General features: G+C 40.6%; 1 protein-coding gene across 1 annotated transcript; it reads left to right on the plus strand.

Annotated features, from left to right (window-relative positions):
• Window positions 1-14,383: 14,383 nt before the first annotated feature.
• LOC137747401 (large ribosomal subunit protein eL22y) lies at window positions 14,384-16,126 on the plus strand. Its single transcript, XM_068487505.2, has 3 exons — window positions 14,384-14,523; window positions 15,091-15,333; window positions 15,765-16,126. Exons 2-3 carry the CDS (start codon window positions 15,104-15,106, stop codon window positions 15,907-15,909), a joined length of 375 nt encoding a protein of 124 aa, XP_068343606.2. The 5' UTR covers window positions 14,384-14,523; window positions 15,091-15,103; the 3' UTR covers window positions 15,910-16,126.
• Window positions 16,127-20,149: the final 4,023 nt, after the last annotated feature.

Raw genomic sequence — 20,149 nt, forward strand, 5'->3', positions numbered from 1 at the left:
TCAGATTAGGGCTAGGGTTAAACAAGCCAAAAGGTTGCATCTTTTATATTTTAGACAACAATGGAAATTTTCACATAATTAAGTACTTGGATGGATGTTTCATATTAATAAAACTCGTAATAATATATTTAAATGTCATTAGCAGAATCTTATAGCGTGAATTATAAATAAACAGAAGATTAAAGTGATCGGTTTTACGATACGTTACCCACCATGGGTATTGGGTAAGGTAACCAGAATGAATAATAAATTGTTGTGATATCCCCCACCTAGTAAAATCTCAAAGGTATGCATGTTGGGATCATATAATTTATGCAGATAACTGCGACTTTTTGAGTCATCTAACTAAAGCATAGTGTGAGCATGACATTCTAATCCTCTCATCAATCTCTTATGCATCATTAGACACGGATTTATCTCAGTTTACAAATTCAATATTAGCGAGACTCGATTGAGACGTATTACATGTGGAGCCAAAAATAATCAAGAGGCGACATGTGGATTTTTGGATGAAAAGGACAAAATTATCCTCGAAGCACACCAAGGTTCCTACGCGCAAGCAATGGACAATCATCCCTCAATCAAGTCAAAAGTGCCCAAATAGGTATTTATTTATAACCTATTTCATCCATCCCTCATCATATCTTCTCTACAAGGTAACTCCTATATGATTCTTTTTTTATTATATTAATTAGTCAATTAATTGATTAATTATTCAATTAATTAGCTAATTAAACATAAATCATGAACCTAACCCACAAATTCATCCATGTGGCCGGTTCCTCCTTTCCCAAGGGGGCCGGCCACACCCCTATATAAACCCCCACATTTTCTCCAAAACTCAATTCCAATTCTCTTGCTAAATTCTCTAAATTCTCCAAACACTTTTCCCTCAAAATTCTAACTTTGGTAATGGAGGTTCTTCGGCCAAAGCCCTCCCTCCCCCAAACAATTCATCGTGGGTGCGTGAGGCTCTTGGCCTTGACCTAAAGTGTTATTTGTTTTGTAGGTGCAATGTTGTCCAAGAACAAGGAGGAAGAAATTTGCATCCACAAATTAGTGCTTTCTTCGAGGGTTGAGTTACACGATCGTAGAATACTCTCGCATCTAAGGTTTCTTGTTTCTTTGTCTATTTGCAGATTTTTCGTACGTTCTTATTCTAGCAATTTTTATTTCTAAAAATCCTTTGATAAAACGTAAAAGAAAAGTACAATGGCAAGAGATTCGAAAACCTCGATGAACGGAAATTCCAACGTTCAAGGATTAAGACCGTGACAATCTACAAAGTTCAATATAGCGGTAAATGGAGCGGCACCCCCATGAGGCACCACCGTGGCAACCACCACGGTTGCCACCCACGACAAGGTTTATGGTGCCACAATCACTGCCCAAGTCGTGCCACTTTAACCTTCAAGGGCCCAAGCCCTAACCGAGCCTGCTCGTGTTGTCCAAACCCAATGCAAGTCCAACGTGTTGCCAAGCTGAGCCCAAGCCTCACACCCACGTGCGCCACACGCCGAGCAGCCCATTTCCATGGCCTAGCTTGCTCCGGCGGCCTAACCCACTCCCGTGGTCTAGCCTGCTCCTATGGTTTCCCAAGCGGCCCAAGCTGACCTAAGATTATCTCAACCATCCTGGCTTCAAATTTTCAGACCTACGATCGAGCCTGAGGTATTCTCACCTCATTTCTCTGCGGATTTGACATTTTCCAACTCAAATCTTGCGCCCGGAGTCTACCACCCTTCCATTGCTCAAGGAGGCGCATGTCTTCCAAGCTCTTCCAATCCAAATGGTGAACAACACTTGTCTCGACAAGTCATAGAGTTGACGAGCACCCTTGTACAACAAACAACCTTGGTCAATCAACTCTTGCAACGCACCGAGATCCAACGTGCCCCAGACGAGGTGTCCCAAAGTAGGACAAGGGCAGATGAGGAACCTCTCTAGCAGCGTCCTGGCAAGCAGCCACTCAACCAGCCACGAATCTAACGTTCGGGCAGTTTACATTCTCGATTGGGCCTTCGAGATAGTGTATACTCCCGTCTTAGTGTGCGGAAGAGCGTGCACTCTCGACTAGGCCTACGGACGAGCATAAACTCATGGTTGGGGCCACACTCTGATGATCAACATGAGCAGCCTTCCAGGCGAAGTGTTCATTCGCGGCTAAGCCTGTAAGGAGCAACCCCCACATCTCATTAGAGTAGGCAACACGATGGACAAACAGAAGTAGTCACTTAATCTGACTCAAGTTTAATCAACAGCCTGCGAAGAAATCCCTCGCCTGCTAGGAATCTACCTCATGCACCACAACAGCGGTATAGACAAGTCGAGCATGGAGAAAAGCAGCCTAGCCCAGCAAGTTAAGACCGGGAGTAGTCGAAGGCTCCGCTACCTCAACAAAGGCAAATTCAGGAAGAGCTAGAGAGGTTTTTCAATGAACGATTGCATGATTTCCTATGCAACGAAGTGGCCGATGAAGCACAACAATGAGATATGACCAACATGAGTAGGTCATCCTTCATGGACGAGATTGAGTAGGCAAAGCCTCCAAGCAAGTTTAGCACGCCACACTTCATATCTTTCAAAAGGAGATGGAGATCCAAAGAGACACGTGAAGCACTACCGAAGTGCGATGGTCCTTTATCGGAACAACGATGCCCTTATGTGCAAAATATTCGCCACCGCTTTACAAAGTGAGGCACACCTTGCCACCACCATCAATCCGAAGTTTTGATGATCTTTCCTTGGTTTTCACTAAAGAATACTCATCCTACTGCTCGAGCGAGTAGCGATCATCGATGCAGAAATTGACAAGCTACTGGAGGTTGGATTCATAGAAGAGGTAGCACATTCAGCATGGCTTGCCAACATCGTGTTAGTCATGAAGAAAGAGAAGGGCAAATGGAGGATTTGTGTAGACTACACCGACCTCAACAAAGCATGCCCAAAAAATCCTTATCCGCTTTCCCGAATTGATTTACTAGTAGATTGAACTTCAGGAAACCAGCTGCTTAGCTTCTTGAACACATACTCCAGCTACAACCAAACAACCATGTATGAGCCTGACAAAGAGAAAACCGCATTTGTGATCGAGCAAGGCACCTACTGATGTGATAAATACCCTCTTATTGACAATTGTAGTAAAGATGTAAGTAGGGATCGTTCTAGGCCGGGGATTAGGAGGGATTGCTAATCTAATAAAAACTAACTCAAGAATACAAAACTAGGCTTAAAAACACTTAAATAAAGTCAAAGACTCTTAACTAAACTTATATGACTCAAAACAAACTAAAAAGACTCAAAACAACACAAAACAATCAAATAGACTCAAACTAGACTTTAGGACTTACTTTGGACAAAAATTGAATTAATTTTGACTCAAAACACTTAAAAACACATAATAGGACAGATTCTAGCTAATTTGACACAACAAAGTAAAGGGGATTGGGTTTTTGACGAATTTAAAGTAAAAACAAGTAATTTAAACACTTAAACAAAGTTTGGACGAATATGGGGAAACTATGGGTGATAAGCTAGCTAGAAGGTCATTCTCCACACATGACACACTTGCATACAAATTGATTTCCAGTTGCTTTTTCAATAAACCATAAACCTCAACACCCTAGATTAACCGTGACATCACTAATTAACCCTCAGATTTTCCTTAAGTCATTGAATTGGATGGGATACGCATTGTCAACCAAATTATTCTTCAAAAGTTCCCTACATGAAAAGCATAATAGAGATACAATCAAAGATCATTAAGCTTTGTGGAAACCATAAACATTGACAAGGCATTCGTAACTATGAACAACATGATACTTCTGCCAGGAATTTACTTAACGCGATCGTTTATAAGCGACCTCCACTGCTTGTGAATATAAGTTCATAACGATTGTGTGAAACTCCCTTATATTCTAGCATCAAATTCATGCATGCAAACTAAGCGGGCCCTCTTAATCAACATACAAGAATAAGTTATCAATTAAGCAGTTAAGTAAATTTCATTCACAATTTATGAAATCACAACTGAAAGTAATCAATTTATATTGCAAATATAATCATGGTTTTGGATTCTCCTCTAGTTAAAACGAGTTTAGCCTCTCATGTTCATAGCAAAATAAAGAAAACTTAATTTAAACATTGAAAACAAAGATTGAATACACCTAGAAACGCTCCAACAATCCAACTTGAATGGCCAAAACGTCCAAAGGGTCTTCTCTCCTTCTTCTTTGCTGCGGCACAAGGGTGAATGGGTGTGAAATTGGGTTGTGGTGGATGGTTGGTTGAATGGTGAAGGGAAGTTGCAGAATTGTGGTGTGGAAGGGAAAGATGATGGCTCAATAGGCGAATAATGGTTGGTTGTGTATGTGAATGAATATATGTGTGTATGGGTGCGGCAAAGGTCTTAAGGAAGATGAATGAGACTTAGCTATTTTGTCCAAGAGAATTAAGGGTCAGAATCTAATCAAAATATGTAAGTAAGATCAGAAATTAAAGGTAATAGGAAGGTGACATGCGGCAAGAAAGGGGAAGGAAAGATTAAAGCCAGAAAATAGAAGAGAAAATGAATGTAAGGTGCGGCATTAACTAGGATTAAAAGGGAATGTGATCTTGGGAAACAAAATAGGGAAGAAACAATCCCCTTGCACGACAAGGACTTAGAATAGAATAAGAATGTGTTTTAAGGCTGAAATTAGGTAAAGATTTAGGCTACCTTGTGTGGCAAGGAATAAGGAAAGGGAAAGTAGGTGCGGCAAGGGCTAGAATAGTTTAAGGAACCTTTGGTTTATGTCCTAAAATGCATAGGAGACCTTCAATGTTGCTGGAACTTAGGGACATTTAGGATTAGGAAAGGTCAAACCAAAATAGAAAACCTTGGCTTAACTTTCCTACTTCAAGTAGGAAACCTTCTTTGATTAGGAATCCTTCCTTGATTAGGAATCCTTCTTAGATTAGGAATCTTAACATCTTTAAGTCTTCAATTTCATCCATTCTTTTTGCTCCAAACATATGCTATACATTCCAAGCCTAATTTTGCTCCAAAAGGCTCCAAAATGCACCTTATTACTTCATAAGGCCTATGGACCTACAAACACAAGAAAATAGATTTAAAATACTAAAATAACTAAGAACTAACAACATAAATGTAAGAAAACAAGCTAACTAAGTTGCCTAAATATGCTCATATCACCTACTGCTACAAAGTCATGCCCTTTGACCTCAAGAACGCAGGAGCCACGTACGAAAGGTTAGTAAACATGATGTTCAAGAAGCAAATTGGGGTAACCATTGAAGTCTATGTTGATGACATCATGGTGAAGGGCAAGTAGTGGTCAAACCACATCGGTAACCAAGCGGAAACTTTCAACATCCTCAGAAAGTACAAGATGAAGCTCAACCCTGCCAAATGCACGTTTGGAATATCTTCAGGCCGATTCCTAGGGTACTTAGTAACCCAACAAGGAATTGAAGCACATCCTTAGCAAATCCGAGTGATCCTAGAGATGAAATCTCTAGCTACCTTGAAAGAGATCCAAAGCTTAACCGAAAGCACAGCTACCCTCAACCGCTTTCTTTCACAGTCCATAGATAGATGCAAACCCTTTTTCAAGGCCATCAAGAGGGCACAACGAGACAAATGGGATGAAAAGTGTGAAAGAATTTTCCAAGACGTGAAGAAGTATCTCATATCACCTCCCTTACTATCTAAGCAGAAAGTAGCGGAGGACTTATATATCTACTTGGTAGTCTCAGAAATAGTAGTGAGCTCTACCCTCATATGAGAAGAGCTGGGGGCCCAGCTGCCGGTATTCTACACTTCTAAAGCTCTTCTCAATGAGGAAACTAGATACCCGAAGATCGAAAAATTGATGTTGGCGTTAGTTGTTGTGGCTCGGAAACTTAGACCATACTTTCAAGCTTATACAGTCATCGTCATGACTCAATATCCTCTACGATCAATCCTACATGGTCCAGACGCTTCTCAATGAGTGATGAAGTAGGTGTTGGAACTTGGCCAATATAGTTTAGTTTTTCGACCTCACACGGCTATAAATGCCTAAGTCTTAGTAGACTTCATAGTAGAATTCACGCCTAGCTGGCCCAATGACACCCCAGAAACATCCGAGCACACCTTAGCCTTGTCTACTTTACCCAATGAAGACTTCTAGCATTTGCATGTCGACGGCGCATCCAACTACAAAGGCTCAGAAGCAGGCATGATCCTTGTCACCCGAGACGGTTCAATGCTTGAGTAGGCGATCACTCTAGGCTTTAAAGCATCTAACAACGAAGCAAAGTATGAGGCCCTACTAGCAAGGCCTCCGAATGGCAAAAGACTTGGCGGTGAAGAAGCTCGCAGTTCATTCCGATTCCCAGCTAATCACTAGCCAGACTACTGGGGAGTACACGGCAAAACATCCAAAGATGACGCAATACCTAAAAAAGGTACGTGAGTAGTTTAAGGTATTTCGGATTTACACTTTTACTCAAGTTCTGCGGGCAGACAACGCCCACGCAGATGCGCTAACCGGCTTAGGCGCCGTCCTTGACCACCAACTTAAACACTCTTTTCTGGTGAAGTATATAGACAAGCTAAGCATATAGGCGAAGTCGACTAGCGAGGTGTCATAGGTTAGTATAATTCCTAACTGGCAAAGTTCTATTATAGACTACCTGGTCAATGGCACATTCCCCCCAGAAAGGTTGGAGTCTAAGAAGCTCCAAATAAAGGCAGCACGCTACTATATGTGGAACGACACTCTCATCTGAAGATCCTACACCGGACCACATCTCCGTTGCCTAGTGCCTCCTTATGACTTGAAGGTTCTAAGCTCAATCCACAAAGGCATTTATGGAAATCATTCTGAAGGCTGATCCTTAGCACAGAAGGCTCTTAACGTGAGCTACTATTGGCCTACCATGTACCAAGATGCTAAGGAGTTAGTACAAAAGTACAACCACTGCTAACGCTATAAGCTGGTACCAACACTGCCTACCAGCGAACTACAGCCACAGATGAATCCTTGGTCGTTCATGCAGTAGGCAATCGACCTGGTAGGACCTATGTGGCCTATTACTCAGGGCAGAGGCATGATAATCGTGAGAACCGATTACTTCACCAAATGGGTAGAAATAGAGCCCATGACGACCACGACTCAGACAGACATAAAGCGCTTCATATGGAGGAACATCATTTGCCGATTTGGTGAAATTCTTCCAAAAGTATGACATCAAGCACCATATGTCCACGTCGAGATATCCTCATGGCAATGGGCAGACCGAAGCATCCAACAAGATGATCCTCAACTGCCTCAAGAAATCCCTCACTGACAAGAAGGGAAAATGGCCAGACCAGTTCCCTGGATGTTTATGGGCATATTGCACCACCAAAAGACGAGTAACCCGTGAAACTCTTTTCTCTATGGAATTTGGTTCGAAAACAATCATTCATCCCAACATTATTATGCCAAGCATCAACACCCTACTGCTAAACATTGAGCAGAACAATAAGGAGATGGCCACAAGTTTAGATCTGGCAGAGGAGAAGCGCAAGCAGACCATCACCCGCATCACAGCTTACCAGCAGCAGCTCCTTTCCGGCTACAACAAAAGGGCCAAGATCAGGCAATTCCAACTCGGAGATCTAGTCCTAAGAAAAGCCTTCATCACTGCTCGCAAAGAATGTTCCAAAAAAATGGATCCCATCTGGGAAGGTTCGTACAAGATCAGCAGAGTAGGCGGCAAGGGTAATTACACCCTTGCCACCATGAACGGTAAAGAGATCGAGAAGCAGTGGAACACTTACAACCTGAGGAAGTACCATGTGTGACCGCCCACTACATCAAGACCTGAAGACTCAAGCAGCTCATTGGGCACCACCTTATAAGCCGAGGACTATCCAGTTATTATGCAATCTTTACAGTTAAGTTAATCGTTTGTTTCACTCATTTTTCAATGAGGAATTCAGAAGTAATTTACAACTTGGCTCAACTACATCAACTTATTTTTCCTGCACTTCAAAAGAAGATCGCGCCCTTCTTAGGGACTCACTGCAGGAATTGCACCTCCTGAGGGACCAACTAGGCTCTCCAGTGCGAGAGGGTAAACTAATTCCCCAACACCCACATGAGTCTACTCTCTAAAGCAGGAGGATAAACTCTACACTTCGAATATCCAGACGTGGATAAGCTGGGCTGCCCTAGTATAACTAGATACATGATGGCTTGCGTCGGTATTCCTAGAGGAGCCACAATGGTCTTTTTCAAGGCTTAGCTAACTGAAGGATTTTGGGTCTCTTAGCCTAATCTGCGGGGAACCGCGCCTTAGAGACGGAGGGAGCACATAACGCAGCACGACCTATGGACAGCTGCCCTGGAACCCTAAAACTGTTACTGAGTGCACTAAGGTAGCCTACGATTTCTGAAAAACTGCCTACAACTTGCCCTTCAAGTAATAAAGCCATGCTAGACTTATATAATTGCATATTCTTGTGAAAGGTTAAATAAGCCAGCGTGCATATATGAAGCCTTATCCACTACCGATATGCTACGTAGTCGATAAGTTTCACCATTGCCAAGCGCAGAACAACCTACACCAAGTCCTAAAGTGTTGTGATACTTGCTACGCAACCTACAGAATTAGAGAAAGCCAAGGTTAACAGCCTAGTGGTTACGCGGACTTGTCTGCTTCTGTAAGTAAGGCATTCGGCTGCCAACATTATGGATAACAACTTTGCAAAAGTTCTACACCAACACCTACGGCTGCGTAGTCTATGCAGGCTTGTCTACTTGTAGAAAAGTAGCACGCTTACCACTGGTCTATAAAGTCTAAAGGTTAGGGCATGAACAAAAAAAGTGAAGATGGTGAAAGGTGAAGGAAACAAGTTTATTAAATTTTCTAGCAAAATTGATAAACAACTAGCAAAGACCAAAGAAGCTCAAGCAAAGCAAAAACAACAAGGAAAAACAAAGAAAATCCTAAAAGCTACCTAGAAGACTACTCTTTAGCAGCTTGGACATCCCACGACTACTCAATCGCCACACCTTCAGCAGCCATGATGCCCTCAGCAGCGGCACCATCCGGTGCTTCACCCTCAACTGCCCCAGCATGGGCACCAACTTCTCCAACTACTTCACCAATAGAAGACTCAAAAATAAAGGTGAGCAAGTCTTCCGGAGAAATAAAGAATGACTTAAAGTCTTTACCAGAAAACTTAAAGTCAAACGACCGCCTAAAGAGATGATCTACATAACCCAACTTGTAGAAATCGGCTTAACTCTGAATAAGCGAAGCCTTGAACCTAGCCTTCTCACCATTCAACTGCTCATTATCCTCGAGCAGACAAGCATGAACCCACTGCAGCTCATTCACTTCCTTCTTCAGATTGTCGTTGATCTTCAAAGCACCTTGGAGTTCCAACACTTGAGGCTCAAGCTCAACAACTTTCTTGAAGTGGATAACTTGGTTATAAGTAGCGATCAGTTCTTCATCCTTTGCATAAGCAAAGGAGCGGAATTCAGAGATGTTACACTCAAGATCTTGAATATGAGGTATGTAACACTCGATTTCATTCTTTAGACTTTCATACTTTACTTAGATTGCGTCAAGCCTAGTCTTCAAATCAACAATCTCTTCGTGAACGGTCTCAAGTTGCAGAGAAGTGGGGGCATAAATATTAGACCCCTTCAAAGCAGCAAGCTCAGATTCCAATTTCCTAACTTTCTAGGCTGAGGAGTAAGCTTTGACTACCATAGTTCTTACCACCTCCTTAGCAGCCTTGGTATCATCTTGATGAAGAAGCATAAACTCGGCTGCCAGAATCGCCGTTTTTTGCATCATGGCCAATAGAACAGTCTTCCTATACTTAGTCGTATGCTTTGCAAATGAACTTTGGCCAACAACTCATTTGATGTCATCAACAAACTTGGCGCATACATTCATGTCCTCAAGCAGATCTGGTTTCAAAAGTGCACAAATCTCAACAACTTCCCAATAAGCAGACTTGGTGGATTTCTCATGATTGCCTGCACGAGCAGTCTCCTTCTTCTCAGCAGATGAATTGGTCTCAGTAGCAGAACGAACAGGTTTTGGCACCACTTTAGCAGGCAGAGGCACCTTGTCACTTTTTATAGTAGCAAGTTTCTCCAAAGGAACCCAGACTTAGCACTAGACAAACGCTTTGGCACAAACTTTGGCACCAGAGGCATAGAGGAACTTTTATGCTGGGCAATCCTATCAGCAATCGAACTAGTAGCCTTCAGAACGACAAGTGCCATGGGCACAGATTTAGCAGCCTTTTCTTTCTCGCTCTTAAAGGAAGTCAAGTAAATCATAAGATTGGAAGCAACTGGTGAACCCTCGCGAGCAGGGGAAGAAGTCTTCAACTTCTTTTCAATAGGCTTCTCTTAAGCAGCCGGTGAACTCCCACGAGTAGCGGAAGAAGTCTTCGGCTTCTTCTTAGTAGGCATCTCTTGAGCAGGCAGGGAAGACCTCTTTTTCCCACCTTCATTTGTAGCAAGCTCCACCATAGTGATAGGACGAGCCAACGCCTCAGCCTTGATTCGTTTTATATCCTCTCTCGAGGGCAGCCCACTTTTTTCCCTACGAAGATGACTAAGCAGCCAACGCCACTCACGATACTCGGAAGGCATACCCAAAGCAACATGTACTATCTTCATGTCCGAAGAAGTCTTAGGAATGGAGCTGAATTTCGAATCTACAAAAGTAGTGGAAGTCAATTAGAAAATTAAAGAGCTGTTTAGCATAAATACAAAGCAGCCTACTTATAGGATATGAAAACCATTAGTACACGCAGCTCGGGGGAAGAATCAGACTTTCATTCTCCATTTATCTCCAAAGTCTCTTTGGCCCAGTCATGACCTCTCTTGCTCGAGTTATCAAAAAGCCTATGGCGAGATCGCAGCTGCCCAACTCCATTAATGTGACCTATGTCAAAGAAGTACCAAAATTCGTTGACGATTAAATCTAAGTCAAAAAATTGGCTTAGATTGGGGAATCCCACCATCACATGGATGTATTCGAAGAACATTGGGTGGGGGCACATCTCATAGAGTAGAACACTTCTAGGAAGAAATGCGACATAGGAAAAGTAAACCCCAACACAAAATAGTAGGGGTGGAACTTGATGGCTTTTTGAGCCCCATCACATGGCCCACGGCTGCTACTATCCTTAACACGCTTCACACACACTCCCAATGGAATGGTGTGCCAATATGCCTCGAGGAAGTTTCTAAACAAGTCATCAGAGCTAATCTTGAAGTGAGCAACCTTGAAGTAACCACCCTTGCTTAAAGACCCACCATGACGATACAATGGCGGCACACCATCATCATTCTTATGGCTCGAGGAAGACATGCTTGAAAAAAATTCTACAAATATACAAAAGGGATTCGTTAGATAGCTACGCCAAAAATAAAAAAATAAAAGGGCAAATCAGGCCTTTCGCCCCGCATGCTCCCTCTATCATTTTCTTCCTCTTAGCCCAAGAGCCCCACTTCTCCTGCCTTTTCTCACCCGCAAGCCTCATGGCCTAACCTGGCCCGCGCCAGCCACACCAACCCTCGGCCCAAGTTGAGCCGAGCCGCCGCCATAACTCACCAACCACAACTACAATGCCGTGGCTTCCTCCCACCTATCTTTTCGCATCCTCGACCCCCGTCGAGCCAAATTTCAAGCCCCGAGGCTCCCAAGAAAATTAATTTTTTCTTACCTAGAAGCAATGAGAAGACAAAGCAAGCAATGAAAAACGATCCTTTGCACAAGCAAGATGTAGAAGATTGCTAGAGGAGGGGGAACAAATATCCTCTAAGCTTTCTCTCTCTTGTAGGGTAGAATAAATCGCTCTCCAAAGTTGATTTAATAACCCACTTAAGGTGGACTTAAATAGACTTTGAGAGAAATTTATTTCCCTTTCCTAGAAGGATCTAATTTTCTATTAAAGAGGGAATCTACATCAAAATAGGAAACAATCCTATGTATTTCCCAAAGTAAGAAAATCTCTACACCTATTGCCTTTTTTTCTACAAGCAACCAATAAATGTGGGGGCATTTGTGGTGCCAAAAAAAATCAAGAGGCGACATGTGGATTTTTGGGTGAAAATGACAAAATTACCCTCGAGGCACACCGCCCAAGCAGTGGACAATCATCTCTCAATCAAGTCAAAAGTGCCCAAATAGGTATTTATTTATAACCTATTTCATCCATCCCTCATCATATCTTCTCCACAAGGTAACTCCTATATCATTCGTTTTTTATTATATTAATTAGCCAATTAATTGATTAATTATTCAATTAATTAGCTAATTCATCCATGTGGCTGGTTCCTCCTCTCCCAAGGGGGCTGGCCACACCCCTATATAATCTTCCACATTCTCTCCAAAACTCAATTCTAATTCTCTTGCTAACTTCTCTAAATTCTCCAAACACTTTTCCCTCAAAATTCTAACTTTGGCATCAGAGGTTCTTCAACCAAAGCCCACCCCCCCCCCCCCCACATCCAATTGATCGTGGGTGGGTGAGGCTCTTAGCCTTGACCTAAGGTGTTATTTGTTTTGTAGGTGCAATTTTGTCCAAGAACAAGTAGGAAGAAATTTGCATCCACTATTACCAATACATATTTTATCCATTTTTTGACTTTGATATCCACAACAATTCTCAGTGTACTGTAGCCTCTCACATTTTAAAAGTTTTCATATTTAATTTTTTTTTTTCACTATATATTTGAGGGACTAAAAAATGTTCAACTTCAAGATTAATCTAGGTTGTGAAGTGTTGGGAACCCTAACTACACGACTAGGCTTACTTATGCCTCACTTTTGACACCATATTACACATTAGATAAGATTATTCAATGCAGAATCGGCATTTGGTGCATTTATGTCCTAAATGAGTGCCGGACTAATTAAAAGGAAAACTAATGAAAAAGGCTTGAAAACTTTGAGTTTTAACGATAAGGACAAAATAAATGGTAAAGTGAATAGTACTAGGGTTGACTCTTTAGTGTAAAAATGTGGTTTTTCATTAAAATGAACAGTACCGGAAACTTTTCATTAAAATTCCCCAATTTAAATGGGTGCAAGCCACTTATGTGCTTCACACCCGCTTGTATAACTCCAAAAAGGTCGACTAAAATAGTTGGCCCTTAAGAAACACAAACATGTTCGTACCTCTGGATCTCCAGCCCTGCCGCGACACCACCCTCCACCCAGGCACCAACTCCAACGAGCCACCATCCTAGACTCAAAATTTATTTCGTCTCACGCTCTCCAACTCCTCTCTGTATCTTTTGTATCTTCCCAAATCCAATGTTACTCTCTCCCTCGTTTCTGCGAGAGATTTTTCAGTGTGATCGGCGCATAAGGTGATACACCACATGTCACTATACAAATGGTGAAATATGTGTGTTAAAAAGTTAATAACTTAACAAATAAAATTTGTCATCACTTACATAAAAACATATAGTGTACCACCTGTATTCCCGTCACAATGAAAATTTTGTCCATTTCCACATCGGGCCTCTCCTCATCGGTTAAGATCTACTAATCCGCCTCCATTTTTACTCCAGCCAAACAAAAAGACAAGAACGTTGTAGAGATCTCCAAGGCATCTTCATTAAGAGAGTGCTAGACAACCATGACAATTATCTTCATTAAGAAAGTGCAAAACAACTATGACAACTAGTCATTCTTCTGGTCTCCCATGGAGATCGAACAATAATAAGTAGAGGAATAAATATATTATAAATTATAATGTATTATTTAATACATACGTGTGAAAATGGCGTCTTCAACTACTTATGTGATAACCACCATAAGGTGGCCTATTGGTTAGGTATTAATTCCTGCTCCGTATTTCACATGCACGTTTTGGATTCGATTCCTAGCACTGATAAATCGCATGATGGTAGTCAAGAGAGACTGAAATGCCTTTGCTTTGCAAGTCTTCCCAACCCTCGGATGGGTGGACTAAAAAGCCACCAGCTGGTCTCATTTTTAAGAAAAAGAAAAAAACTACTTATGTGATTCTTTGTATCTATACAAATTTCGTTAAGGGTATTTAAGTTAATTATTTATTTAACTATATTTCTATTAAGTGGTGGAAATGAGTTGAGCTCTTGTATTACGACGTGGGTTTAAACCCTGATGGTGGCTAATCTAACAAAATTTATCGTTTTATCCAAAAAATAAAAATAAAAATAAAAAATGAAAAAAAATGAAAAAAAAAACTTCTATGTAATGATAAAATATAAAATTGGTTTGTCGCAATACTATGAATAAAGCCCACATCATTTTCTGAAGGCCCAAGGGAGAAAAGAGGACCAAATGCAAAAAGGGTGTCCCGTAAAAACGGCCCGATAGCGCACGAAGGCTGATAAACCCTAACTCATTTCTCCTCCTTTATATTATCACACTGGCGCCGCGATCTTTAACCTTCTTGGTCGTCTTCTGTTATCTCTCATTTCCTAACGAACCCATCACCCCCTTCTCTCTCGACTCCCGGTACGTTCTGGGTTTTCGTCTACTTGTTAATTTTTTTGTGTGGTTGCATCGCATTCTGCAGATAATATATTTTTTCCGTGAACATTATTATTTTTGGGTTTTTTATTGGATTTGTTTAGGTTTTCTAATTATTTTTGGGTTTAATTCAGACTTTCAGTTGGTTTTGTTTTTGGATTCGAAATTGCTAGATTGTTAGGTTCATAATTCAGAGATAGACTATTGTTTTTATTATATTTCAATGAATTAGTAGGTGGTATATGGTGCTTTTGGCTTGAAATTGCAATTGAAATATAAAATCTTCACCTCTCAGTTTGTATTTATGTTGAACGTATGAAATTTTATGCACATCAATGTAAGTTATCAGGTTTTACAAGAAAATACCTGAATGCTCGACTTTATTTTTTAGAGATATAATTGTTTGTGTGTAAATTTGAATGTGTAGGGTGTGTGGTGGTGCGTTGATTTGCTTCGTGTGATTTTTATTATAACACATAATGTGGCCTTTGTCTGTACAAAGATGTATGTACATATAATGTGGCTTATGTTTGATTTGTATCTGTGCTGCAGGAGATAACCGACAATGAGTCGAGCAACTGCAGCAGGTCCCAAGGGGAAAAAGAAGGGAGTGACTTTTACCATTGATTGTGGAAAGCCAGTGGAGGACAAGATCATGGACATTGCTTCCCTTGAGAAGTTTCTTCAGGAGAGGATCAAGGTTGGAGGCAAGGCTGGTGCACTTGGTGACACCGTCAGTGTGACCCGTGAGAAGAGCAAGATCACTGTCACCTCTGACAGTAACTTCTCAAAGAGGTAATTTTATTTCTCTTTTCATGATTGATACATGTAAGACTGATCGGAGGTTTGGTTAATTTATAGGATTTACGAGTTCTTATATGGTCGATGAGATTGTCTTTTTCTCCCTGTCGAATGCATGTGGCTTGAACTAGCCATTGATGTATAATGCACATTGAAATTTATTTAGTTTTCTTTCTATTCGCAAATGATTTATGGATGAAATCTAGAACCATTTGTGTAGAGCATCCTTTGGATTTTGTTCTGATCACTGGTATCTCTGTGATGATAGCTATTCTGCATTTTTTAACTGTTAAATTAGGGTTTTAATATGCATTTTATGCGAGTCTAGAGACTTGGTTAAACTAGTTCTTCTTCTGTAACTGTAACCGAAAAGTGGAGTACAGTTTTTGTGTAGTTTGAGTATTTATGTTGTTTTTGTGGTTCAGGTATCTGAAGTACTTGACAAAGAAGTACCTAAAGAAACACAACGTGCGAGATTGGCTTCGTGTGATTGCTTCCAACAAGGATAGAAATGTCTACGAACTGAGGTACTTCAACATTGCCGAGAACGAAGGGGAGGAGGAAGATTAGGATGCTGGGGCATCTAAGCACCTTGTTCACTTATTCAACTTTTTCGTGTGGTACTCTGTTAAAATTAATGCTGTTTTGAAATTTTGTTTTTCTTTTCAATTTGGTTGTTATGAGATATTTGCTATTAGTGGATGAGGATACAGATCTGGATTTGTAGGAAGTTAAACTAGTTATGTTTTAACAAATTGCGCCGGGTGATATTCTCAAGTTCGCGTCACTGCTATTGCTTCTCCCTGATTGTTGTTTTATCCCTTGTATAATTTATGATATCAAGCCTGCTGCCAAGTTGGTGTTGAATTTTGTTTATATTGCTATACACACATCTCTTTTTACCTTCCACATATTCCTTTCAGCTTTTTGCCATTAGATCAAATGACAGAAATTAACATGAGGCATTGGCGGTAAAAGGGAGTGTAGATAGCACTAGCCTTTAGATTTGATTCTGGTCACCCGAAGCTAGGTTTTTCATTTTTCACCAACTTGGATCAAGAATTTAGAGCAAGTACAATGATTATATCTTAAATTTTCATTTTTCCTCTTTTTTGGGAGCTTTCTTTCTTTTGTGTGCTTTGCCCTTTTTGAATGAGTTTTTAAGTGTAAATTTTGAAGTGGATAAAAAAAAATGAGAGCTTTTATGTAAAGTGTTTGGGCTAAGTTTATTTTAACCCAAAAATCATGTTATAACTTTATTTAATGAAAAATAATTAAATATTAGGGTAAAGTGTAAAAAACTACCTTAATTATTGATGTCACGGCATTTTAATACCTCATCTTTTAAAATTAACAATGTCATATCTCATTTTTAGAATTTGGTTCAATGTTATACATTTCGTTACTTGACCATTTATTTTTTAGTTAAATGTTGACGTGGTTTGATTCGAGGCTCACTTTCTATTAAAAAAATTATTAAAATATTATTAAAAACTAAAAAAAATTATTTAATATTTTATAAATATTAAAATAATAATAAAAAGGGTAAAGTACAAAAAACTACCTCAATTATTACTGTCATGACACTTTCATACCTCATCTTTTAAAATTGACAATGTCATTCCTCATCTTACGAATTTGTGCCAATGTTATATCTTCCGTTAGTCTGCTATTAATTTGTTAGTTAAATGCTGACGTGGCTTGATGCAGACCCCATTTTCTATTAAAAAATTAAAAAAATTTTAAAAAAATTATTTAATATTTTTAAATATTAAAATAATAAAGAAAAGTTAAAACAAAAAAAAATCAAAAAAATCAAAACCTTTCGTCCCATCCACCCCTCCTCCCCATCTTCTTCTTCCCCGCGTGATTCAACCAAAAAAAAAAAACAAAATTTGAAAACCCATCAACCCCAACCCCCCGAAGAAGAAGAAGAAGGAAACCACCCCCACCCCCCCCCCCCCCCCAAAAAAAAAATCCAACCCCTTGCCAACCCAGAAAGAAAAAGGAGGAGGAAGAAAAAGAAGAAGAAAAAAAAAGAAAAAAAAAAACCCAGATCCTGTTCGCCGATTTCGCGAGGGGTGGGTGCGAGGTTGGGTGGGCGTGGAGGGTGGATGCGAGGGGAAGACGAACTGGGAATTTTTTTTTTTTTTTTTTTCTGGGTTGCAGGTAGGGGCTCGGGTGGGGGAGAAGAGGGGATGGGGATGGGGGAGAAGTAAGAAGGACGCGGGGGGAGGGTGGGAAGGGATGAAGTTATAATTATTTTATTTTTTTTCTTTTTCTTCTTTTGTTTTCTGGGTTGCAGGCTTGAGGGTTTTTTTTTGGGGGTGGGGAAGAAAGAAGGACACAGGGGGCAGGGGGTGGGAAGGGATGAAGTTTTTTTTTTCTTTTTTCTTCTTTTGTTTTCCTTTTCTTCTTTTGTTTGTTTTTTATTTTTAATTATTTTAATGTTTAAAAAATATTAAATGATTTTTTTAATAGTATTTTTTTAATTTTTTTTAATAAAAAGTGGGTCCTGAATCAAGCCACGTTAGCATTTAACTGAGAAATTCACGCCAAGCTAACGGAAGGTATAACATTGGCACAAATTCATAAGATGAGGTATGACATTGTCAATTTTTAAAGATAAGGTATGAAAGTGTTGTGACACTAATAGTTGGGGTAGTTTTTTGTACTTTACCCTAATAAAAAGTACACCCAAAAAAAAAAAAAAAAAAAAACCCTCAGTTCGTCCCTCCCCTCTCCTCCTCTCTCTTAGGAGAAGGAGAAGGAGGAAGAAAAAGAAAACAAAAAAATTATTTTTTTGAAAACCCATCAAACCCCAAATCCATCACTCTCGTTCATTCTCCACATCCTCTTCCACACCCATCCTCCACCTTCTCTACGCACCCATCTTCTCGCCGACAGGATTTGGTGTTTTTTTTTTTTTTTTTTTTTTTTTTTTTTTTTCTAGGTTGTAAGAAGGAGAAGAGGGGGTGGGGAGGTGGGAAACTGAGAGTGGGTGTAGGGGAAGACAATTTGGAATTTTTTTTTTTTTTTTTTTACTTTTAATTATTATTTTAATATTTCAAAAATATTAAATAATTTTTTTTAGTTTTTAATAATATTTTAATGATTTTTTAATAGAAAATGACACACCCCGACCGAGATCGGAGCGTGCTGGCCATCACACAAAGGTGACGTAGCCATGTGCACGTGCGGAAGCTAATAAAGTAGTAATATAAAAGTTCGAATAATTAAAAACTAGCGTACAAAGTACTAGAATAAGTGCTAGTAAGTGAGATACAAATTCAGAGCAGGTCTATAGCAGCCCAAACGAAAACGACAACAGTAGTACGCCCGAAGGCGACCCTACAATGTGGAGTGTCTGTCAGAACGCCGGAAAGCTCTCAAGGGAAACCACCGCAACGGCTAAGCAACTAGAACCTGGAGGGGCGCAAAACAAAAGCGTGAGTGGGCAAAAACAAAGTTCTTTGGAAACCATTTAGCAAAAATACATTCTAACCCCTCGCCGTAAAACCTGTATACTTCGCAGAAAATAAACATATATACGTATGTATAACTATGCCAAGCATGCTCAAGGGTATACTAATCATGCTCAAGAATATGCCATGTCGGAAACTCATAATGAAATGTAAGTGCTCAGGTATAAATCACATCAATAGCATAACATCTGGCAGCCGGAGTCACCTAACGTGACCTGTACGGCTGCATATAGAGCTCAAATCTCACAATCAATAACTGAACCTGCCCACGAGTCGGAACCACCTAAAGTGGTCTGTACGACAGGCCTGGGTGTAATACATATGTACGCTCTAGTGCTACGATCACGTGAAGACTGTGCGAATAATCGCGGGTCACCTACGAGTCGGAACCACCTAATGTGGTCTGTACGACAGGCCTATGCACCTAACTTGGATCCAAGCTGAGCGTGTGGTGCGGGAGGTGAACATCACGTGAAGGACTGTGCCCTACTCTGGGCGGGAGCACTAACACCGGGGGTGCAGGTTATGAGCTCTCTAGGCATCTCAAACCACTACTGAAACATAAACGTGAATGTCACTTACCTGGCACTTACCTGTGCGTCCACGGCACCCAATATGCATATGTATGTATGCCACTAATAGTGCATGCCATGATGCGTAAACGATAATAATGAAGTGCATGGCATAACGTAAATAACCCCTTTTTAATCAATTTCTGGGAATATAAATGTATATAGGTATATACGGAAAACAAAAGCCCAGTCACTGATACGTGGAAGGGTCGTAGCCCCCCTGCCTCGCGTGACCACGCTCGTCCTCGGGGTACGTGTCACCTAAATACGAAACAACTATAAAAACGTTAACTTTAAAGCACATAACCCGTTTCTCGTAATAACTTCTCATACATTGCTCAAAATGGACAAATGAATATACCAACGTGCTCTACACAACCTCAGGATCACAACCATATTTTTAAAATAATTTTTGGACCCCGCACGCGCCCCCACGCGCCGTCCTAGGCACGGACCTACGCGCCCCCTACGCGCGGCCACGTGCCATGCACACTGACGACGTCAACTGACGCCGTCAGGAATATTCCGCTAACCGACGGAATATTCCGTTAACCTTAACTGACGCCGTCAACTGCCGTTAGGAATATTCCATTAAACTTAACGGAATATTCCCCTTTCTTCCCCGGCGAGCCTCCGGCGCCGGCGACGGCGCCGGAAAACTGGGAAAATTTCAAACTTAGTTTTCTCCTTCGTTTTTCAACCATTTTTCACGATCTTTATACCAAAATGAAGCTTAGGACTAGTAGAATCACG

Source organism: Pyrus communis, chromosome 2, assembly GCF_041283825.1.
Source record: "Pyrus communis isolate YQ-2024b chromosome 2, ASM4128382v1, whole genome shotgun sequence".
Lineage (NCBI taxonomy): Eukaryota > Viridiplantae > Streptophyta > Magnoliopsida > Rosales > Rosaceae > Pyrus > Pyrus communis.

Excerpts from the sequence above, each read along its gene's own strand:
- LOC137747401 (XM_068487505.2), top strand. The coding sequence starts at position 15,104 with ATGAGTCGAGCAACTGCAGCAGGTCCCAAGGGGAAAAAGAAGGGAGTG. Across the intron at positions 15,334-15,764 it reads GACAGTAACTTCTCAAAGAG|GTATCTGAAGTACTTGACAA; the intron begins GTAATTTTATTT and ends TTTGTGGTTCAG.